Here is a 22,959-nt window from a genome sequence, read left to right on the forward strand (position 1 = left end):
CCATGAAGATCGTAAAAAAACATGGATTGACTCGCTAAGAGGTTTTTCTAATTAAAAAAGACACAATTAATTACTCGTGGATCGAACCCTAAACGTTTCCAAAATTTCCGAAGTGATTTTTACGATGGGATGAAATTTCGCGACAAAAATTTACACGACTCGCAAGTTTCAGATCAATTAAATGATCTAACAATGTCGCACTTAACATTTTTGTAAAATCCAAATATGAAATCAGAAACAATCAGCCCAGAAATTATATTCACAAGTTTAAATAAAGTTAAGAGTTTTTTGTACTATAAAGTGTATTTTGTAAAGAATTTTACGAAATTCACACAATTGCTTGAGAAACCATGTCATGTACAGACCAAAAAGTTCGTACATAAAAAAACCATACATTGCCCACGCGTAACCATACTTTGCTGCGTTTTCTTTGATTTGATAAAAAAAAAAGGACGAATTACAAAAAGCAAAGCAGAAAACCGAAATCGGAAGAGAGAAAAAGAAAAATTAACAAAAAAAATATTTTTGATACAAATCTTGGATATTTTTCACTTTTCGAAGAGAACAGTATGCCTGGTGTTTTTATATTAACAAAGCTTCATGTCACAAACAAGAACAAAATAAAGTTTTTCCAATTTCTTTGTCTGAAATGATAAGCCTAATGAAAAAAAATCTTTTCCGGAGCTGCCCCGTTTGCACATCGCAGTTCTAAATTTCGGAGTTTTTAATTGGTGGAGTATCTACCAAAATGCATGGTACGGGTTTAAATGCCTTTTATGAGCTTTCAAAATCCCGCTATTTATCGCAAAGAAATCATAACAGTTTATTTCAGTCCCAATAAGGGATAATATAACGTTCACAACGTCGATTTAACGTTAAACAAACGTTGAAACAACGTTGTGTGCCAACTCCTGAAAAACCCCGATTTTGGAAAGGTCAAAGGAATTTATTTTGGCTCTTTTTTTTTAACTTTTGGCTCAACAGTTTTTCCAATTTCAAATATCGGATGTTATACCTAATGGGGATTGTTTCAAGCACAAAACCCCTAATAAGGATGCTTTTGAAGTGCCAACTTTTTGATATTCCATTAGTAATGAGGATAAAAGCATTGGGCATTTTATCAGCGGGGTTTTAAATTCCATTTCATCTACCGAGACGACTCTTCGGCCAATGGGACGGCTGCTTTGCTGGGATACAGGGGTGTCTTCAGAAACACCCCCTTCTCACAAACCCGTAGTAGAAATTTTTCAACCAGTGGTGGTAAAAGCCATATCGATAATATAGTCTATTATAGGGACTTAGATTCCAATATGTTTTCAAGTTAGAAAATTCAGGAAAAATAGAACAAGATTTTGCAGAGAGGATGGATTTTTTTTTTCAGCGGGGATAACGGTTGGAGTATAATTTTCCATTGAAGACGATATTTTGGGCAACTTTTTCAGTAGGAAGGGTACTGTATTAATTGAGCGTAGCTTTTCAGGAACCCCCAGCTGACACACAACGTTGTTTTTAACATATTAATGACGTTATGAACATTAGCTTAACGTTGAAACAACGCTAAAGTATCTAAAATTAATTTGATTAATGTGGTGGGATGAACACTTTTCTCTTAACCTTAAATTTCGAAAATATTTCGAAAGTTACCGATGTTAATAATGATTCTACTAAAACTTTAAAAAAAAGGAGTTTTTGATTACCTTTGTTGATTAACAACCTTAAATTTCGAAAATATTTCGAAAGTTACCGATGTTAATAATGATTCTACTAAAACTTTAAAAAAAAGGAGTTTTTGATTACCTTTGTTGATTAACAACCTTAAATTTCGAAAATATTTCGAAAGATTAAGAGAAATGTGTTCATCCCACCACATTTAAGCAATCTGATTGGCTAAAACCCCGTTCATATATGCTGTATCTCATATTGTGCCGTACAAATACAAGACCGCGTTCAAAAAGGGGTCTGGTAAGCGAAAGATCGTATTTAGAACTTTCTAACAAGAAAGTATGTTTTACCGAAATTTATTCCAAGAAATGTTTCCGTTTTCCTCTCAAATCACAAAAAAGGTGTCAAATAAGAGTGTTTTGATCTTTTAATGGGCATTTAAATCATCTTCGAATTAGTAGGGGGGGGATTTGTTTGTTTTATTGATTTCACTCGATTTTTTTAGTCAAAGCACTTGTTATACATTTTTGGAAAGCTAAGGGGTAAATCAAAATAACTTGGGTGCCAATTTTTTTCTGGGCACTTTGGTGTGATTTTCGGACAAACATAACGGTCTGAGGCAAAAATCATAGGTCAAATATTAATGAAAACCTTTGCTTGAGAAAAGAGGGACCTGTTGTATATCTATGGAAAGCTCTCAAAAAATCAAGATTAGAGACATATTGCAAGTATGGGTGATTTATGTATCTAACTCGAGATATTAACCCTCAAAAACAGTGTTTTTCAGCCTGTTTTGTCCAGTTTTTACGCTTTTTAAAACCGTCCCAGTCCTTTTTTCGCACCTATAGAAAATGGAAAAATGTGTTAAAAAAGGATTGGATCGAGTTTAGTGGGATAAAAGTGGCAGGTGCCTGACTGAGTCAGGGAAATCCTTTTAAAATTGAAAAAAAAATCCAGGGGAGTAAAATTCTTTCTGGAATAACCCATTTTCCTGCGAAACACATTCATCAGTAAATCAAAGAGCTTGTCGTGCCTAGATTTTGCTTTCATAAATACAGTCGACGCTCTCTAATTGCGACGTTTTTCTATTCGATAGGGTCCCTTTTTTGATCAAATTTAAAGTCCCTGTCAACAAGAAACTCTCATAACGACGCTCCCTTATTCGATAAGCTCCCTTACTCGATGAAAATCTAATCGCCCTTGAAGATCGATTTTGAGAGCGTCAACTGTATATAGTCAAAGCCATGTTGTGTTCCGCGAGAAATAAACATAGTAAAACCATATACTATGGTAAAACCAAGGAATTATTATAGACACTGGAAAAACAACTAGCTGATTTTTGCCAATTTCTCATGTGCAAGCCTTGTCCTCAGTAATGACATTATTGTTCACCCTCCTTCCACCATTATAAATGATTTTTCGTAGTATTTTTATTGCAGTTCCTCATCACGGAGCACTCATCCAATTCCCAAAAGAGACTTTAAGCTTTCCTCCGAGATTCAAACTCAGCTAGTTAATTGCTAATAATATGTCGTTATGACGTTTTATATTGCGATAAAGATGCAAAAAAACATGCTATGTGTAAGAAATTTAATATTGACACTAGCCTGGATATCCAGACCGTAAACTATTTCACCGTCTAGTTTTTTTATAATCTTGTCTCAGGTTTACGGTCTGGTTCAAGTAACTCGTCTACAGGGATATCTGTCCCTGCATATGCGAGTATCTCTAATTGGTCAGTACGCGCCCAGTCACTGAACAGAATTTTCGCGGGGTTTGTGATATTTTTCGATGCGCGCGCATAATTTATGGAAAAAGCTGACCTTGCAAAAAAAGATAAACAAATGAAAATGAAAACGCAGGTTCATTTCTAAACAAAATGGCTGATGGAAAGGAGCCTTTATGAATGTGGCTGACGTTTGGATATAGTTTAAAGTAGTTTTGAAAGTTTATTGAGTTTGTAAAAGAGGTTTTATGGTAAGTAATTATGTGTGTCTGCCTGGGTTTCCACAGTTTTGAGATTCTGTCAACAAGGGTTTACTCACAGACTGTGTCATTCAAAACTGTATCAGACTTTTTTAGTTGCACCAGACTCTATAATTTTAGAAACTTTGTATGTTGAGGTAAGAGTGTTTTTTTCTAAAATTTTGAGTCTGGATACCCAGGCTATATTGACACCAGAAATTTTGATACCTCAACCTTAAAAGACCAAAACATGGAGCTATCAGACTCACGTCTAATATATGTCAATCTCAGCTCTTCTCGGAGAAATATAAGACATAAAGATATTCCCAAACTGAAAATGTTGTCTCATTATAAGCATTTTGTTTGATTTTGCTTGTCTGGTGATGTTTTTTCTCACACCAGATTTCATAACTGGGTATACTAAAGTCTATTCACGATAAGTGTGCACTCTTTTTTCATTTACCTATAACTTTTGAAGGAATTCTTCAATCTTTATAAATTTGGTATCATTGGAAAGATATTAGTGAGTGGAACAATTTGAAATAAAAAAATTTTTAAAAAAATTCTAAAAATGAAGATGAAAATGAAGAAGAAAAAAATGAAGATCTTGTAGAAAAGTGCTATAACTATCATTTTCACTGAAGTGAATCCTTAATCATCGAACGTCATCACGTTCATCAAAATTCTCTAAAATAATCATTCAGTCAAAAGATATCAAACAAAGTTATAAGCTGATTGAAGTCTAAAAACGCTGTTTTCTGCAGTTTTTTGCTGTTTTTTGGGGTCAATCACTTATGAACTTTGTATCATAACTTTATATTGAATAAATATTTTAATAAAATTTCTTCACAGTGATTATCTCCTAAAATCAAAGAATCTCTCCAGTGAAAATGAAAGTTATGGCACTCTTCTACAAGATCTTCATTTTTTTCTTCTTCATTTTCATCTTCATTTTTAGAATTTTTTTAAAATTTTTTTTATTTCAAATTGTTCCACTCACTAATATCTTTCCAATGATACCAAATTTATAAAGATTGAAGAATTCCTTCAAAAGTTATAGGTAAATGAAAAAAGAGTGCACACTTATCGTGAATAGACTTTAGCATCTATTTTCAAACTTTTCGCCAGCAAAGAGTACGAATAGATAAAGTTAGAGAACATTTTAGAAATAAGAGGATTAATAATCAGAGTCCTTCGAGCCGCCATGACAGTTGTTCTTTGCCTGTACATCGTTTTCTGAAACAATGGAAATGCAATACTTCGCTCTCCCACCTCTTCATTCGATGTTTATCTAGAGTCTCTATAATAAATCTATGGTAAAACCTGGATAAGGGGTAATGAGGCCTAATGAGGCATTTTCATAATGTATTTCGAGTGTAACGACTGTCTCATATTGAAACAATTTCCAAGGTGATCTGAAAGTTTCTAACGCCCTTAACGTGTCTAAATAACAAAAACGTTTTATTGATATGATGAGAAAAGTCTAGAAGGGACAAAAAACTTTTACTACTTCTTGCTGAAAAGTTCAAGAGAAAGTAATCATTGCTTTTGTTTTTTTGGCGTAGGTTTGAGGCAACTTGAAATGTTGTAACAATGAAATTAAACTACCAAACGGTTCAAAATACAACAAATTCACGTTGATATGCACACTTCAAGGATTGTCTTCTCATTGATAACAGTATTGTTTTACCATCAGCACAAAACCATTTTTTTCTGGCTTGAAGGTTGCTTGAAGTATAATCACTCGTTCATGCAAACTTAGATAATAATAGCCTGGATATCCAAGGTCAAAATTTTAGAAAAAACAGAATTTACCTCAACATACAAAGTTCTAAAATTATGAGCTTGGTCTCCCAAGAGAATGAAAGTGAAAACCCATGTCTTCAAAACGTTCCTAGCCAACCTAGGGTAGCAAAACAGAAATTAATAAAAAGCAGACTTACAAGATCTAAAACCATTTAAAACATCCAAAGGTTACCCTAAAGTCCATAAACAAGTTTGCATGAATCACCATAACCAACTATATGTTTTCTTGGAAAATGAACTTGCGTCTGTTTTCTTCTTTTTCATGTTTTCGTGTAACAGAAAGCTGTATCTTTACTAGCAAGTGGAGGATTATCCTATTTCTGTTTTAGAATTGCTCCGTGCCATGTAGATCGGTCCTTACGGCTTTAGCAAAGCAAGCGCTGGCAACCGGACTACATTCTCATATGAGAATGTAAAACGCTCTAGGGAGACCAGGCTGTAAACCAGAACATAAAATATCAAAATCTAGACTGTGAAATAGTTTACAGCCTGGATATCCAGGCTAAGATAATAAGAGACAAAGGAGAAGATCGTGCAATTCTTTGTTTCCTAATTTTCAAGTAACTTTCAAGCAACAGTGCAAGAATACACCCTGTCTCATTTTGAAATAAATTCCAAGGTGATTAAGTCTCTAGAGTGTTCAAGTGTTTCTTGTACAGGGTGTCCCTAATTAAAGTATCGAGTCGAAACACAACTATGAGTAGAAAGTTTTATGTGCGTGTTCACAAAATTGTATTTTAAGCTCTCCCTCTTTTTTCTTTGTCATTACGATTAATTTATACGTTGTAACTACCTTTTGTAATAAGCCTGTGTGATGGAGAACGTTCTAATATTTTAGCGATAACACACACAAACTTTTCTACTCAATCGCATGTTCAAACTCGATACTTTAATTAGGGACACCCTGTATTCTGAAAACGAGGTAAGAGTTGCTCGTGACCTCAATTTATGAAAAGGAGACTGTTCATCTAAAAAGAACGACAATTAACTATTAAAAAGCGACCAAAACAACGACAGATTTCATATTTCACCGTCCACCCCGACCGAAAGTGACCAGATTCATTTCTCATTGTTTAACACGGGAAATAACTGCATGTGGTTTAAAATAACGACAAATTACGCATGCGTATAAGTCTGTGAGCTGGAAACATTACATGAACTAAGTCTCTAAGAAGCTTTGGCATGGATCATGACAGCGATGACATGAAAGTAAAGTTGTTTTTATGCACGAATTCTCTTTACAGAAATAACTAAAGATAACTTACTGTGAAGTAAAAAGCTGCAAATTTATTCACGCACAGGGTGAAAAATCAATTAGAAAAACAATTTTTTCTGGGCAACTTTTCTATCTTTATTTTTATCTGTTCTTTAATACAAATATAAATATTTACGGCTTTAATACTAAAATTATCATTTATAATACAATTTCCATAAATATAAATGGTATTTTAGACAAGTAAAATCAACCTTTAATCAATGGGTTAAAAATGGTTCTTTAATCTGCTTAAAATCTAAAAAAATTATATAGCCTATTTTTGGGAGCAATTTCATAAGTTCCAATGTTTTTCAAATAGCGTTAAGCACGAAAGTTTCAAACGTCTCGCATTACTTATGGATAATATCATCGTCTCCATTTGAGCACTTTCGATTCGATACCAGCCACTTTGATTACTATTGTTATAAATCTCCTCACATTATAAATGCAGATTTCAATAATGTAGTTATCTCCCTTATACACCTTTTCGACAATAGTCGCACGGTCAGGCGCGTGCCACTTAATTATTTAATTATCTCCCTTAACTCGATCCAATCCTTTTTTGACACATTTACGAAAAAAGGACTGGGATGGTTTTAGTGGGAAAAGGTGGACAAAAAAATGCCCGCGCAGTAATAGGCGGCTACGGTTGATAAGGTGTATTGTTTGTTTGTCACCTTTTTATGTATTTCACGGAATTGGATGTCGGGTTCATAGATTGACATAGCAACGTTCTATGTTCTATATTCTACTACGTTAAAGACCCAGCTGGCACACAACGTTGTTTCAACGTTCATTTAACGTTATATGGACGTTGTGAACGTTAGATAAACGTTGAAACAACGTTGTGTGCCAGCTGGGAACTATCCATTTCTTTTCTCTTTCACTCGTTCTAGGAACCACATCATGATTATCTTCTTCTCGTTGTTAAACTATCTTGTTGTGCATGCATCACACTGGTAAACGCGCATAGCATTAAAATCAGCTAAGAAATCAGCTTCCTTTTTCTCCTCCATTCATTTTTTCACACCAACTACTCATTTTACAAGAAAAGAATCGACTCGATTTGTTTTGCTGTGTGTTGATTTACCTGAAATGGTGCAATAGAAGATGTGGTAAAAAAAACTGCTGTATAAACAACTTTCTCAGTACCCAGGTAGAACTCAGTAGCATTGGGGCAGGGGACCAGTGGCCGATATTTTGAGGCGCTGAAGGACAAAGAGCGCAAAAAAGCACCTCTGGCTACTTATTCCGGCCACTCTCTGCTTTTTTATATCTAAGAATTAGCAGATTTCAGACAAAAAGATAAAAAAAGTCAAAAACTTTTGTGCTAGCTTCCCACGATATTTTACTTTTAATAGGGTGCCAAATTACTAATTTAAGATTGCCTCCGCTGTTTGCCTCGATTTCGGTCAACCCACTACGCTAATGGTGGAACTTTTTCACTCGATGTAGACGATGCTATCGTCCGTTAGTGGGTCAATAAACATCAGGGCGTCAGGGTGGTTTAGAAAAAGAAAGCAGCGGTAGAGTTTGGAACAGACTACACTGTAAACACCTCCTCCGCCACTGCTTACTCTCCGCCCAGGGCTAACCATCGTTTATTCGCCTCCTAAATTATGCCCCTTTTTAGTGAGCCTGTGTAGACGATAGGATCGTCTACATACTCAATGAGGATGAAAATCTATTGTGTCTAGCTCAAAAACTTCAGAAGAAGAGATGGTTTTAAAATACAATTTTTAAATTCCATTTCAAATTGGATTAAAACCATAGCGCACTTTTTCAAAAAGGGTTGAAATTAAGAATATTTTTCACCAAGGAAGTATTTTGGCCGAATTATTCAGTTGGGTTCTAGCTTTCATCGGGTCACAATGAGCTGTTCAAATGTTTTGCAACAATTTACTTTCTAAATTGACGGAAAGGTCGGAAAAGGAAAAAATAAAAACATGTTTATGTTGTGAAGTTCCTGTTTTTGACTTTTTGTGGTTTTCTTTATGGAAAGGAGATTTTTATTGTGAAGTGACCACAGGATTTAGAAAAAGAAGAAGTGATTTTTAACACCGAATTGCGCAAAGAGGTTACAAGAAAAGAAATAGCTTTGCAATATCAATAAAAACAATTCAACTTATAAACAAAAGTGTCTGTAGAGCATTATTAGGATTCGTGTTTTCGACATTTTTCTACGTCACTGTAGTACAAACTTTTGTTAAAAAAATGATATACTTTATAAGAATATTCATGATGAAATTTGCCAAAAAAATTATTCTAAAGCAAAAAAAATGCTAAGAATAACCAGAAAAATGGAAAGAGATAGTAGAACAGCTTCTTGAAAACAATGGAACTATATGGCTCATCATGTACCAGGCCCTTTGCCCTCAAGGGATAAGTTTGTTTTCAGTTAGTGGACTTCTTGGATTTCAAGTTTTCGCTTTAAAAAATGTGTATAATCAGCGTAGTGTGACGAAAGTTTTTTGTTTCAGGTCAAATTATGCGAGAACCTTATATCAGGGGCATGATATCAGCCGTTTTTTCTTAACTTTTTCTAACTACCTAATTAAAGCTGAAACAATCGAGTTTTCAATAGAAACGATCAGAACACTTTATTGGATAATCAGAGAAGCGCTTTTTCTATCCCTTTCAATTTCTCTGGAATGACACCATCATGGGATTTCGCATCTGAACCTAAGAATACCGATCTCAGTGCCGTAGCAACTGGGAGGGGGGAGGCTATGTCCCCAATAATCTTTTCAAAAATGGTTATTTTGCAAAATGCAAAGTTTTTCTGGTTTTTTCTTGAAAGCATTTTGTTTTGAGTGCATTTTCAAGCAATCTAGAGCCTAGATTTTCAAAATCCCCCCCCCCGGTCAAACCATGGTTGGCCCTCGCGGTGTCACTAAACTTCAGCCCCCCCAATAAGAAAATGCTTCCTACGGCACAGGATCTTTTGAGCATTTTATTTGTAAAATTCCAATTATTCCCCAGCAAGGCTAAAAGTTCTTGCCAAATATTTGCTTGAGGTATGTATTACATGCTAGATTAGGCTGGGTGGTTGGAATATAACCTAACAATATACCGTATAAAAATTTTGATAATGATTTTCCCCAAAAAGTTCAGACTATCCATGATGATGAAATGAAAAAACACCATTCTTATAAAAAAGCGTGTAATCAACTTTTTCTGGTCAAGTACTCTGTTGTGAATTTTTTTTGAATTCCCAAGTCAATTTAATGATGACAAAAAAATAATCTTTTTCACCGTCTTTTTTGAGGCGAAATCTGCACAAATCTGTGCATTTTACTCCTTTAAATTTAATAGAAATTAGCACGTAACAGATGCACAAAAATCCTATCAAATATGCTAATTTGGGAAAATGGGATGAGGGGAGCGCTTAAATTTTGAGCATTGCAGGGCATACTTGTGAAAGGTCTCTATGGAATTTAAGAATTCACACAATTCAATTTCATGTAAATCTTACTTAGAAAGTGCTTTCACGTGCGTAAGTTTTGAAAATATTAATCTCACAGGATAAAAAGGTAAATTGCCTGTGTAGAAAAAGTAAAATACACCTTTTCGACCGTAACCGCCAAATGCCGCGCGGACATTTTTTGTCTGTTTTACCGCCCTAAAACCGTCCCAGTCTTTTTTGTGCACCTAAAGACATTAGAAAAAAGTATAAATAAGGATTGGATTGAGTTTCAGGGGTGTAATTAAATGATAAAGTGGCACGTACCTGACCGCGCGACTACGGTCAAAAAGGTGTATTGAGCAAATTTGAAAGCACAACCTGAAGTTTAATTCTGCTTCAAAATGTCATTTTCTCATTGTATTATGCAATTTCTGTAAGAAGCTTTTTCAATGAGTTATATTTGATGGCTAGAGACGTAAGCGAAACTAACATCTTAAAATTTGCTCTTCCTTTCTGACGAATTAAATCTAGCACTTTTTTTTTTCCGGTTAACATTTTCGAATTTTGTAAGTATTTTGAGGGTTTATAGTAAAAAAAAGTGGCTCATGCCACTAGGTAGTAAATATTTGGCTTCAAATCCTACACATAGGAGATTCAGCCCTAGCCTTACTTTAGCCTCTTAGCCTTTGGGTTCGTCTGATCGGTTGCGAGATCGGTTGTGTCCTTGACCTTCATTTGTGAACGAGAAAACTCGAACATGAAAAATCAGGCACGGCTCAGAATCATGAGCAATCTGGAAAGAGAGCGCTCTTTAACAAACCATTTTGATAAATCTTAGATTTATAATAATACTACTATTAGGAAGAAGCCTATTGGTCCAGAAAACCCACGTGACTCATTTCGAACATGATGAGAGAAAGTTAAAAAAAGAATCATACCATAAATGGCCTGGACACCTTTGATATCGTCATTAGTCAAAGCTAGATCAACTCCAGGATGATAGAATGAGGTGTAAAAGGGTGACATTACTGCGCCGTATATGTTCGAATGTTCAAGCCCTAAGATATAGAAAACAAAAGTTGATTCGAGGTTAAACTAATTTCTAGAGGTCTTTAAATTTGTTAAATAATTTTTGAAATCACTTTTTAGGTAAAATCGTAGTAGACCCATAATTAACCAATGGAATTGCTTAAGTGTGCGCTCTCCTTTTCTATAATGTGGAAACAATGTTATTGTATTTAAAAGTAATTCTTTCAATCATGGTTTCCACACATCTAGTAGAAACAAAAAAAGAGTTAAAGCAGATGACCCTAAGTTATGGTATGGTTAGGGAACCATAACATGTTATGCTGCATAAATCTGAAATATGTCACAGGCCATTAATTCGAGCAGTCTAAATTTAAGTAAATATGTTTTTCAAAAAAGAAAAACAACAAAAGGGAGGAAAAATAGCGTGGGTAAAAAAAAAACGATTACGATTTACTAATAAAAAAACTGCACTTTAAGTCTTTATAATCACAGAACAATACACCATTGTGAAAGATATATATGTATATGCTGGACTACCAACCCTTAATTCGATAATTCTTCTTAAAAGCTTTCCAACAAAAACAAAAATCTAGTCACGAACAGAAGATTTGGAACAGGCGATAAAAAGCCTTGAACTCTTATCCAGGCTGATCAACGCCTCACCGAGAAATTGACAAAGACAGAATTGTCAGGCTACAATGGGCTTTTCCAAAAATAGTCCGTGCACCTCCTGTTGAGGATATCGGATACCCAGGGGATTAACGATTTTTGCTCAAAAGTGGATATCCAGGGGGTTTAATATCTGCAAGGGAGCGGATATCCAGGGGTAAAGTGTCGTTTCAAGTAAAAAATACGATATCCAATGGGTAAGCATGTTTATAAGAGAGGATATCCAGGGGGTTTAGTATATTTTTAAAAGTTGATATCCTCAACAGCGGGTGTAAAATCTTTTTCTGGAAAAGCCCAATCTTGCCCGAAACAATTTTGAGCTTTTAACTCCTGAGATCCTAAGGTCGTAAGTTTTAAGTGTTATGTTAAAACTCTAGTTTAACTCGCTTAAAAATTATTTGTGGTGTTTAAAATTTCAAAAGCAAATCCTTTTTGTCTCAAATATTTTGTGTGGGATTGTAAATGACCAGTTCAGCCAGAGTAGAAAAAGATGAAAAAATATTGGAAAAGACAAACTGATATTATCCCGTAACAATTGTTGTATTATCCTATAACACAAGACACATATGACTGTATTAGACGCATTATAACAACCAACCAAAATCTCACCTAAAGAGTGTCCTATCTCATGGAGGGCAGACCATGCTAGATTAGTTCCCATACCCCCTCTGTCTGAAGGTTCAGCATTGTGTGTAAACCTTTGGTCATCGTTGAAGTGAATGTCTCCGGCAATGTCTGGAAAACAGAAATACAAACAAATTGATGAAACTAAAAACAAGCCAAATTCAGCCTAGGAAGGCGGGGCGGGGAGAGGGTGATATAGCTTTGATTAACTTTAGCTAATAAGTAACCTGGTGTAATATGGTTTTTAATCTTTCTTTTGCTAAACAAATCCAACCTAGCCCAAGGACTAATCATAGCTTTTTGATAGACTGGTTGGACCTGTTAAGCGGCCCAGTATAAGTCGGTTCGTATTTCTTTTCTTTTTTTGCTTTCTGCAAGAACGCGAAAAAAACCATACAAAAATGATCAAGTCCTTTGAAAAAAAACAGGAGGATTGAGATATGATTTGGATTTTGAGGGACTGGACTTTAACCAACGTCATCGACAATTCTTCTACTTATCAAAGGAACAAATACCAACCTTGTCCTTGGTAAGGATAATACGCATGCGCTACGATACCATCTTGTCCAGTGAAAGCTACTTGACAAGGTCTGTGAATTTTCTTCACAAATTTGATCGAAATATCGACTTTGCCTTTATTCTTTTCTTGGAAAGTCATTGGAATCCATTTCGACCAAATGTTGAATGCTTTGCGGATGATTAAACGTGTCAAAAAGTTGGGTAGGTCATTTGTATTTTCGTCGATTCTCCAGGTTAATAACTAAAAAAAAATTGATTGATTACTACAGTGAGAATGGCGTGGTTCCAGGGTTATTTTGATAAATTGCTGTGATAAATTTTTCAATTAATTATGCACTGGGAAAGACGTAATATTGGTTTATTTGTGTACTTTTTCCAGCTATTTCACAATAATTTTCAGCAATTGCTGACTCTTTCCAATTCAATCTTCGAGAAAAAAGAAATTTTCCGATTATTGAGAGTATTTCGACATTTTCCAGTTGAGCCAACTTTTGGTTTGAATTACAGACAGGCTTTCATGAATAGATAGAGGTTCAAATTAGAAAGAGTTGATAGTAAAAATATTAAGGTTGATCCCCAGGGGGGGGGGGGCAGTCCAGGTAAGTGACCTACCAGACGTGCGGCCCTTAAGGGTAGGTTTTTTGGACTTTGGAAAGTACACTGTAAAGGTGTAAAATTTGAGAAAATACCCAATTTTGAGGTAAAATTTGAGAAATTTCAAAAGATTTTGCCCTGAAAAGGGCAAAAAATTTCAAAAAAATTTAACTATAAGGGTCGATTTTCAGCCAATTTTTTTCCTGCACTGTAAGGATCCGATTTTAGAGAAATGATTCTTGGCCGAACGTACGGTCGTTTTCAAGATCGAGTGCCCCCCCCGGGGGTTGATCAAACTTTACCTTAATTTAGGTCTAACTGGCTAACCTTTTTATTCCAAGCAGTTCCTTGAGGGATAAATCTTCTTTTACGGTTTTTAGCGACGTCTTGATTGTCAATTTTCGAGGGTGTGGCCATTCCACATCGCTTGATCTTCTTCTTGATAAGGTATGGGAACAAAATAACATTACGGGCGTTCTGTAAAGATAATGATGGAATATTGAAGTGTGTGAATTCATTACCTCCTTGACGAGTGAAGTGTGAGGAAATTACAGCATAAACCTGTCGACTTTACAGCTCCAACTATACAACAGCAGCATGTTAAAAAAGAAAACTTCACTGAAACGAAGATTCGACAGAGGAAAACAGTTTTCAATAAAACAAATAAGTTCGAAATATAAATATTTACCGTGAGATTGGGTAACTTGCATCAGTAGAGGCTAACATGCATAGCCCTCAAATGAAAGACCTGGTTGGTCATTAAAATACAAAATTAAATTAAAACAAAAATGGTAGAGTAGAGCTGCGAGCGGAGCTGCGTAATTTTATTTTGATGACCAAACAGGTCTTTCATTTGAGGGCTATGCATGTTAGCCTCCACTGATGCAAGTTACCCAATCTCACGGTGTAAAACAGATATGATTCAGTTCTTTTTGTTTTAAGTGTGCCCACTGACCTTTATAAATCCCTGGACAAAGCTATATCTGTCATCTTAGATCGAAATTTTTTCGAAAGTGCAAAAAGCCATTACAATATCAAAAATTAGCGATTAACGGCGCTACATCAAGAAAATTATGTCACGAAAAGTAGATCTAGCAGTCTGAATTTACACCGCTATCGATTCCTACCATTAGTGTATTACTTTTGAAAAAGCTCCGATCAAAGATTTTGCTATTGTCCAGGATATATAAAGGTTAGTGACGTGTACTCTTTTTTCTACCACGTAGAAACCATGCTAGAGTAAGGAGATTAATTCCCTTCAGAGTGGTTTCCACTTAACAGCAAAAGCGAATGGGCTTAAACTACATAAAAACACCTAAGAGTAAGTTTTTGTAGACTAGCAAACTAGTCTGTTAGAGGGCGGGAACATAAAGGTGGCGGGCGTTTCTTAGAATAGGAGCTGCGCAGGAGAATGAGCAAAACTTGGTGGGGGGCTGCTGATTAACTGTTTTCAGCCCTCACCGCAAACAAAATTTCTTTCTACGCTTACCTAACTCCTACGATCACTTTTCCCGCGTGATACCGTTCCAGCCCGACTGGCGTGCCAGTCTAAAGTTTTTTTTTGAGTCTTGTACTTTAAGCCTCAAATATTTCTTTTGCTGCTCTTATCTTTTTTATCCTCATTGTTCTTATAAAAAATTGCAAGAACATAACTCTGTCTGCTAATAGATACTAACAGAAACTAATTTACCTCACTGGGGTGTGTAAGATTATGGTATTTCGTAAAATACTCATTTTAATTTTTTTTTAATCGTTCGAAACCCAAACTTACCAAAAACATTAGCTTATAAAACCCTATAAGGGAAATTATGACACCCCTTCTCACAGACCAGGTAGGATTTCTACAGCCAGTAGGAATAAAAATAACAAACCAAAACTCGTTGGATATTGATGATATTCCAATATTTTATATGACTGGGGACTTATATTCCATTGTTTTACGAGCCAGAAAATTCAGTAGAGATGGAAAAAGTTGCACAATAATTGGCAGTGAGGATTTGCTTATCGGATTATCTTCAAAAACTTGGAGTATAGTTTTACACCGGGTACGATGTTTTGGCCTTTTCCCTGTTGGGTCTGTGCAAAGGGGATGTACTTTGAGTGGTCAGTGTATTTCTTAATGTTTTTGGATTATATTTGTAATGGCTTTGTTTTATCTTTGTCTTTACTTCAAGCGTAATTCTAAGATGCAAGTGTATTGCCAACGTTGCAAGACGAACGTTGAACTGACATTTTTTGAACCCATTTAGTATTAACTACATCAATAAGCAAAAATAATTACGCTAAGCTTGTCTCGACTAAGTGTAATTAACATTCAAGTATTTTTTCCGCAAGAATAATAGTTGCGTGCCGACTTAAATAGATAATTGCGCTATAGATAAATATCACGAGGATGATTCAAATGATCTGATAATTCCTTTACAAAATAAACCTAACAAAATTAATTACACGCTTTTTTTTATAAGAATGGTGTTTTTGCATTCATCGTCAATATTCTTGACTTTTTGGGTAAAATCATATTCAATTGCCAAATCTTACGCTGATGATTCTTAATATATTCTGATGTTCTTAGCTTTTTTAGATTTAAGCCTAAAAATGTTCTTAGCATGTTTTTTTTTCTCACCATTTTGTTGGTATTTTTATCCGTTTTCCTAAGATTCCCAGAAGGCTTAAAATGTTCTTAAATTATTCTTAACATTTTGGTCTTATGTTCTTATGTACTTTGTTGTTATAAAAAAAAAACAAGTAAGAAATAAGAAATAAGAAATAAAATAGCATTTTCCAGATTTCTCTATAAAAAATTAAAGAACGTCAGGCCTTAAAATATATTTGTCCTATAGTAAAACACACAGCCGGTGGTGTAAATAACAATATTTTTCGTCCATTTTGTACGAGAGTAATGCGGTGACGCACTAACAAAAAACAAGCCCCGTGAAGCTTTATTGTTAAAGGCAGACAATAATTTTAATTACCACTCGCGATAATTGATAATAAATTTGGTATTTATTCTTATTGAATACTAGGCATATTTCAAATATCGGAAGTTTCATACATAGTTGATAATTGTTATTTACAACCTGACTTCGATTCTCTCTGGATATGATTCATGCTTTGGCAATGCTGTCTTCAATATACATAATTTCTGAGTCAATTGATGCATCTAACATCGGCACAAGTGATTTTTTTTGCGATATAAGAAATTAAACTAAAAAATTGCTACAAGATTCATTTTCTTTGCGAACATTAATTTAATGTTTAGTTCTTTAAAACTGCAGATTTAACTGACGTGATATTTTTTGACAGCAGTAACTTTGAACTTTTAAATGCGAAATTTTGATAGATCTTAATGAGATTCTCAGAGAGTTTTAATCTTATTTCAATCATTCTAACCCCAGTCAAGATGACGAGTTTTGAGGATTTTCCTTTATAATAGCGTATACGTAACAAAGAGTCGAATGAAGTTATCGAGTAAAACATTACAACAAATATGTTTACGGATTTCAAGTGATGTATGGTTATCAATATCAACCAATCAAAGGCGACTTTATGGAAATATCAATGAAAATTAGCCAATGAGAAGCCTTGAGCAAAATCAATTAACATGTTATAATATATCTCGTGAACTGTAATAAACCAGTGTATTCATCCATCATAAATCTATTTCTTTGGCTTTTGATGGACTTATAATTAAGGAGACTTTCCAGTGTAAACGCACACACTATTTGAATACGCATAATAATTTCGGTCTCCAAAGAGCATGACTACTTTATAAAAGCATTTGCGGTTATATACTAATAGGGAAATAAATGACCTTGGCTATATTTTCATGTCAATTCAAAGTTCGATTATTATAAGGAACTTCACTTAATGAGTTTGAGCTACTACTGAGTACCAGTAATTGTATGTTTCAAACAATTGATAGCTTTTTAATCGTGATCTAAAAGCAATGTCATTACAGATGATATTCTCACATTAAAATGCAACACTACCTAAAAACTAGCCCGGGGTCCACTTAAAGCTTTTTGATAAACTGGATGGCGCAATTAAGTGGCCCGGTAGTATATGGTAATATGCTTTTGCTTAGGCGGACTTTAAAACAGTCTGCCAGATTTTAGTTGTTTTGGAAGGTAAAATTAGTACGATGCAATGTTTTTATTTGAGAATAAGGGATTGCAAATCTGTTATTGATATTTGTTTCTCATTTTTGATTACATCTTTCAACTCCAATAGATTTTTTGTTATTTGGATTTTAAACATTCTTTTTCAAAATGGCGACCTCGCCAAACGCTCCTAGTCTACTTCACTAGACTCAGCGTCATCAAAAATTATCAAAAAGCAAAGTTCAGCCAGAAGTAGACTCTAGTCTACCTTAAAACGTATTATTGCTTTTATAACTGTCCTGAGATCTAAGTATCACCACTATTTGTAATATTTCTAAATTGATAAGAACGGAAAAGAAAAGTAATGTTTGAAAACTTCCGAAATTAATTCTTAACACTTTAAAATAATTCTTTTCGCTGAAGCAGATAAGGATTGGAATTTTCAGGGAATCGCTGTAACGCTTTACAACTTTATTTACTTTTGAAGTAAATCTCGAGAAAATCACTTACATATTTACGCCAGATTCTAATATTCAGGGGGAATTAAAAATGTAACTCAAGCTTCTTCGGCAACACTTGAGGGGATTTCAAAACTTATTTACTTTAGCACCTAAAACTATAGCAGGTTGTAAAAGTTTCATAAAAATATGAAGTAACAAAGATTAACAACGGGTTATCAAACCGCACTCTTTGAAATAACCTTTAACCCAACACACCGGAAATTAACATACCTCTTCTGCAAAATCATCAAGCGGTGATTTCTCAATAACAGGGCGCCCATTTACCCAAAATACACAAAGCGCCAAAAGCCCAAAAATAAAAACAAGAACATTCATTTTGATTTCAAATAAGATATTATCAATACAAGTCTTATATTTTGATAGTCAGTATGCCAGTTCCGTCTTTAATAAGATATGTGAAACAAGTTAGTTCAATTTATATGTAGGTCGTATTAAATATACCTCTCTATTGTAAACGAAAGACAATTATACTTAAATGCTTATTACATCAAAGATGGAGTGTACTTAGTATGATGTTGATGACGTATGATCAAGACCTAAAAGTGTTCTCCTACACACATGTTTAACTCGACATGTCATTAAGGCTAGACTTGGATAATACCTTTCTGTAAGGAGTTTTGATTGTAAAGACTTAACAAAGGAAGTCGATTATTAGGTCAGGATTTATTATTTGAAATCTAATTATGTAAATAAAACGTCACCCAGTAATGACTTGTGACGTGTTGTCTTAACTGATGCATCAGAATACACGTTTTCTTATAAGAACATCCAAAGTTTTTAAAGCCCTCGGATGTTCTTAACTTTTTGAGTTTTGAGCCTAAAAATGTTCTTATCAAGTTCTTATTTTGACCATTTTGTGAATATTCATTCTTTACCATTTTCCTAAGAAATAGGGTGTTTATGAGTCCAAAAGCCTTAAAATGTTCTTAACTTTGTTCTTAACATTTTGGCCAACGAAGACTTATGCTGTCTTATATAGTTTGTTCTTATAAAAAAAACGTGTAACAAGTTCCAAGATGCAGAATGCATAGCAGGAAGCTTCAAATCAAAGTGCTTCACGCATGTAACACGTACTTTCCTGGTGGCGTATCCATCGGGGAGTTATTTTGTGTTTTTTGTTTTCATATCTATATAATGTGTATATATATTATGAAGGTTCCTATTCTCCAACTAAAGACCATTCCATTGCCCCACCAGGAGAAAGCCAAAGGTGGAGAAAGGTTGAGTTGAAAGGGCGTGATTACCACCCCTATAAAACATGTAGCAACTCATCCATCTCTACAGTGGAGCTGAATGAAAAATGTTTTCCCAGTAAAATATTGCATGGATAAGCCTCGTGAAAAAAGGACAAGAAAACTCTTTGAATTTGACCGAATTTTGAAATACATTGATGAATCTAACATGCATTTTTCTGCGTAGTTTCTCTTTGAAGTGATGCAATGGAATGAGTAAAGTTTTCAGCAGATGAAATTGACACTGGAGAGGATTGTTCAATGTGTTGCAATAGACTTTCTGGTCTCAGCTGTTCATGAAGTATGTAAAACCACGAGGGTCAAAGGAGATGGTTGCCCATTGCGATATACATATGTTGAGTATGACATTCTGTTTCCACAAAATTTTGAAGAATCAATTGGATGTCTTGATGTCTATTACTGTGGAAACACACGTCAAAATTGTTTCTTTCTTTACGATAGCATTAAATTGTGATATGTCCCAAATAGGAGTCAGTGATGCTGCAATTTATGAAAAAAATTAATTACATAAATTAATAAATCGACAAACGCTATTTTCTAGTATAGGAAACAATCGATTACACATATTATTACTCTAATAAACTTTTTCCTAATGAGGTCTTTTACTTAAAATTTGGTGACCGTTTTCATCAGCTTGAGATGCAAGGAAACACAGTTGATGGTTTGAGGTGATCGATCATAGCTCCGGAATCCGGAAAATATAAATGCTGCTATAATAATTGCAATATTTTGGGAGATCATGTTTGTTCCTCTAGAGTACCCTCAAAACAACCCAATTAATCAAGGGGCTCAACAAAATGTTTTAAGAAATTCCAGAGGACCTCAGATTTAAAACTTTAAGTCTGTCTATAAACTGGCTTGTATTTAACGAATATACTCGTCACTCAGCTTTGTAGGGTTAAATAAACCCTTGAATGAACTTAAATTTTAAAAATACAAATTTTCCACGTATTTTTCTTAGGGCTTTTACCCAGTCACGATAGCAGAGCCTTGCAAGCTAATGTGCAATCGTAGGTGAGATGTCTTAGAAGATTTTCTCTGCATTTTGATATAGAGAGTGATTATGACTCTCAAATATCTGATAAAATTCCTCGTGCATACCTTAAAGGACAGATAACGTTTAAATAAAGAAAACTTGACCGATAGATTAAAGTTTGATCCGGAAGATAAAATGTTTCCGATTTAAAGCCAACCGAAAGTATATATAGAAAGTAAGGCAATAAAAATTTAGTGCTTATTATGTGTATGTGATGATAAAATGATGACTCTATTTCATTATTTTATTAGTTAGCACATACCCCACTCAAGGGAGGATAAGTTTTTTTCTATGTACATCAAATTGTTGACCGTCTTACCGTGAGTAGCATACCCGGCACCCATTTTGCCCCTCTCCCGGGTATTGCTTTGTTACGGATAGGAAGTGTTCATACTGATTTTGGAGCATTTCGGAATAACGAAACCGGGCAGTTTTGCTCCGATGAAAATAATGTATCAAAGACGTTTTAATCTGTTTTGATATTTGTAAACGCCTTCTTCTTTGACGTTTCGCAATGGACGTTCACACACAGTTCGGAATATTTATTTCGGAAAGATACAAAACCGTCTTACGTCTGAACATGGTCATGATCTTTTTGTTTTGGCGGCATATTTTGACAATCGTGCGTTTTCTTGGTGTTTGACGTGAACAGTGTGACGCATGCGAAAGGATGCTTAAGTCATAATTATTGCACAACCTCTTTCAAAGTATAAAATTTTTTTCAACGTCATTTTGCTTGAAATAGAATAAAAACTCGAGCACACATAACAGAAAAAATCAATTAAAATCCGATTAGAGTTGAAATGTATTTATCTTTGAGGTAAATTTGCATCTATTCGTTTCGCAAAAACGCAATTGATTTAACCCTCTAATCACCAAAGTATAGACCTTTTCATGACTCAAGGGTAACGGCTTCAAAAAGAGGCATTCGTTGCAATCAAAATTACGAAAAGGCCTATTTCGATGGATTCATAGATAAATATTCACTCTGGCCTCACCACAACTCCATTTACCTGCAAAACTATTTGGGTTTGGTTCGTTAAAAAATATTTGACGCACAATTTGGTTTGATGACGTTTATTTAGCTTGCTCACGTTTGTTAGAATGTAGGTATCTGGCCCCAATAGGCTTAATAATGTAGTGAGTATTGGTTTTCATTGCCACGAGGTCGGGTCGGGTCGATTCCCACAACCAAGATTCACAGTTTAAATAGTGAATGTACCTTGACCAAATTCATTAGACGCAAACTCAAGAAGCGTGTAATTAGCTGTATTAAGTATCGATTGAACAATACATTATGGATGAGGTGAGAATGTGTTGGCCTTGTTTCTCTAGTGATCCACACCAGATAAACGCACTTGATCCAACAGCTGTGTGTCAGTGTAGCATCAACTGAATAGCACCATACCTTCAACGAGACGACACTTAACTGCCCAATATTGTCGTAAGACGTTAGATTAATAACATGTCAATCAAATACCTTGGAGAAAAGGGCTTGATAAAATGTTAATTCCCCAGTGATTTCCAAATATGAATGCGACCAGTAAATTTCCATAAAGAAACCTGGCTACAATTCATGGCAAATTTATTATCTTTATTTTTGTCTGCTTTTGTTTCGAACAAAATCCTGATTGATCAAAAAATCATTAAAGTTCAACTAGGTGACTTGGACTTGTATTTAAGAGCCAAAAAAAAACATCTTTGAGAGCCAGTGAGCCATCCCACAATACAGGACCGGCATTCAATTTTAATAGATAAGCTAGCTAACTGTATATTCTTTTGACGTAAATGAATTGATAGTTAAAATAACAAACCAATTAATTGAAAACTCGTCAATTGTTTTCCAAAAAAAGAGGAGCTCAGTAGCTTCGAGAAATATGCCACTTTGATCCCACATGGGACTGGCTAAAAAGGTTACCTCGTCTGGTCGTAACTATCTCGTGACATCGGTAACTTGTTGACTTTAATGTTCATCCAATCAAGATTGCATAATCACATTATGGGACAATGGCCAAGTGACGGTCAAATTGTTTGATATTGAATGATAGATACGTCACATTCAACAAACAGATTCAATTCATTTACTCTAAATTTATAATCTATTTTCTCCCTTTAAAGGTTTTATTTTTACATAAGTGTTCCCGTTTCATATCAGACACATATTTCATAACAGAACAGTGTCTTTCTATAGTTATATCCTCTTTCTGACCAGTCTTGCTACACACCTGTGTCAATTTAATGTGAAAAAGCTAAGTATTGAATTAAAGAGGACCCCCAAGCGGACCCAAAATTCACGCCGTCACGCCAATTTTTTTTCGATTTCACGGCATCACGTCTGAAAATTTTGATTTTCACGATTACGCCAATTTTTTTCGATTTCACGCCATTTCTCCTAGAAAATTTACTTTTCACGCTTATATTCTCTGGATAAATTCAGCTTTACACCACATTTAGACCCATTGGTATGGATAAAATGTCTTTATAGAAGATTATATCATTTTTCATATCGGAAACACCCGA

The 22,959-nt window shown here is 34.7% G+C and overlaps 1 protein-coding gene across 1 annotated transcript; it reads right to left on the reverse strand.

The window, feature by feature from the left end:
- Positions 1-7,295: 7,295 nt before the first annotated feature.
- Positions 7,296-20,783, reverse strand: LOC136802902 (matrilysin-like). The gene is made up of 7 exons (XM_067059658.1): positions 20,759-20,783; positions 19,804-19,883; positions 13,857-14,006; positions 12,936-13,176; positions 12,402-12,527; positions 11,033-11,152; positions 7,296-7,778 (listed from the first exon to the last, which is right to left on the reverse strand). The coding sequence occupies exons 1-7, from the start codon at positions 20,781-20,783 to the stop codon at positions 7,726-7,728; spliced, it is 795 nt and encodes a 264-aa protein (XP_066915759.1). The 3' UTR covers positions 7,296-7,725.
- Between the last annotated feature and the right edge of the window lie 2,176 nt (positions 20,784-22,959).

Source organism: Clytia hemisphaerica, unplaced genomic scaffold (assembly GCF_902728285.1).
Source record: "Clytia hemisphaerica strain Z4C2 unplaced genomic scaffold, Clytia hemisphaerica genome assembly, whole genome shotgun sequence".
In the NCBI taxonomy this organism is placed as follows: domain Eukaryota; kingdom Metazoa; phylum Cnidaria; class Hydrozoa; order Leptothecata; family Clytiidae; genus Clytia; species Clytia hemisphaerica.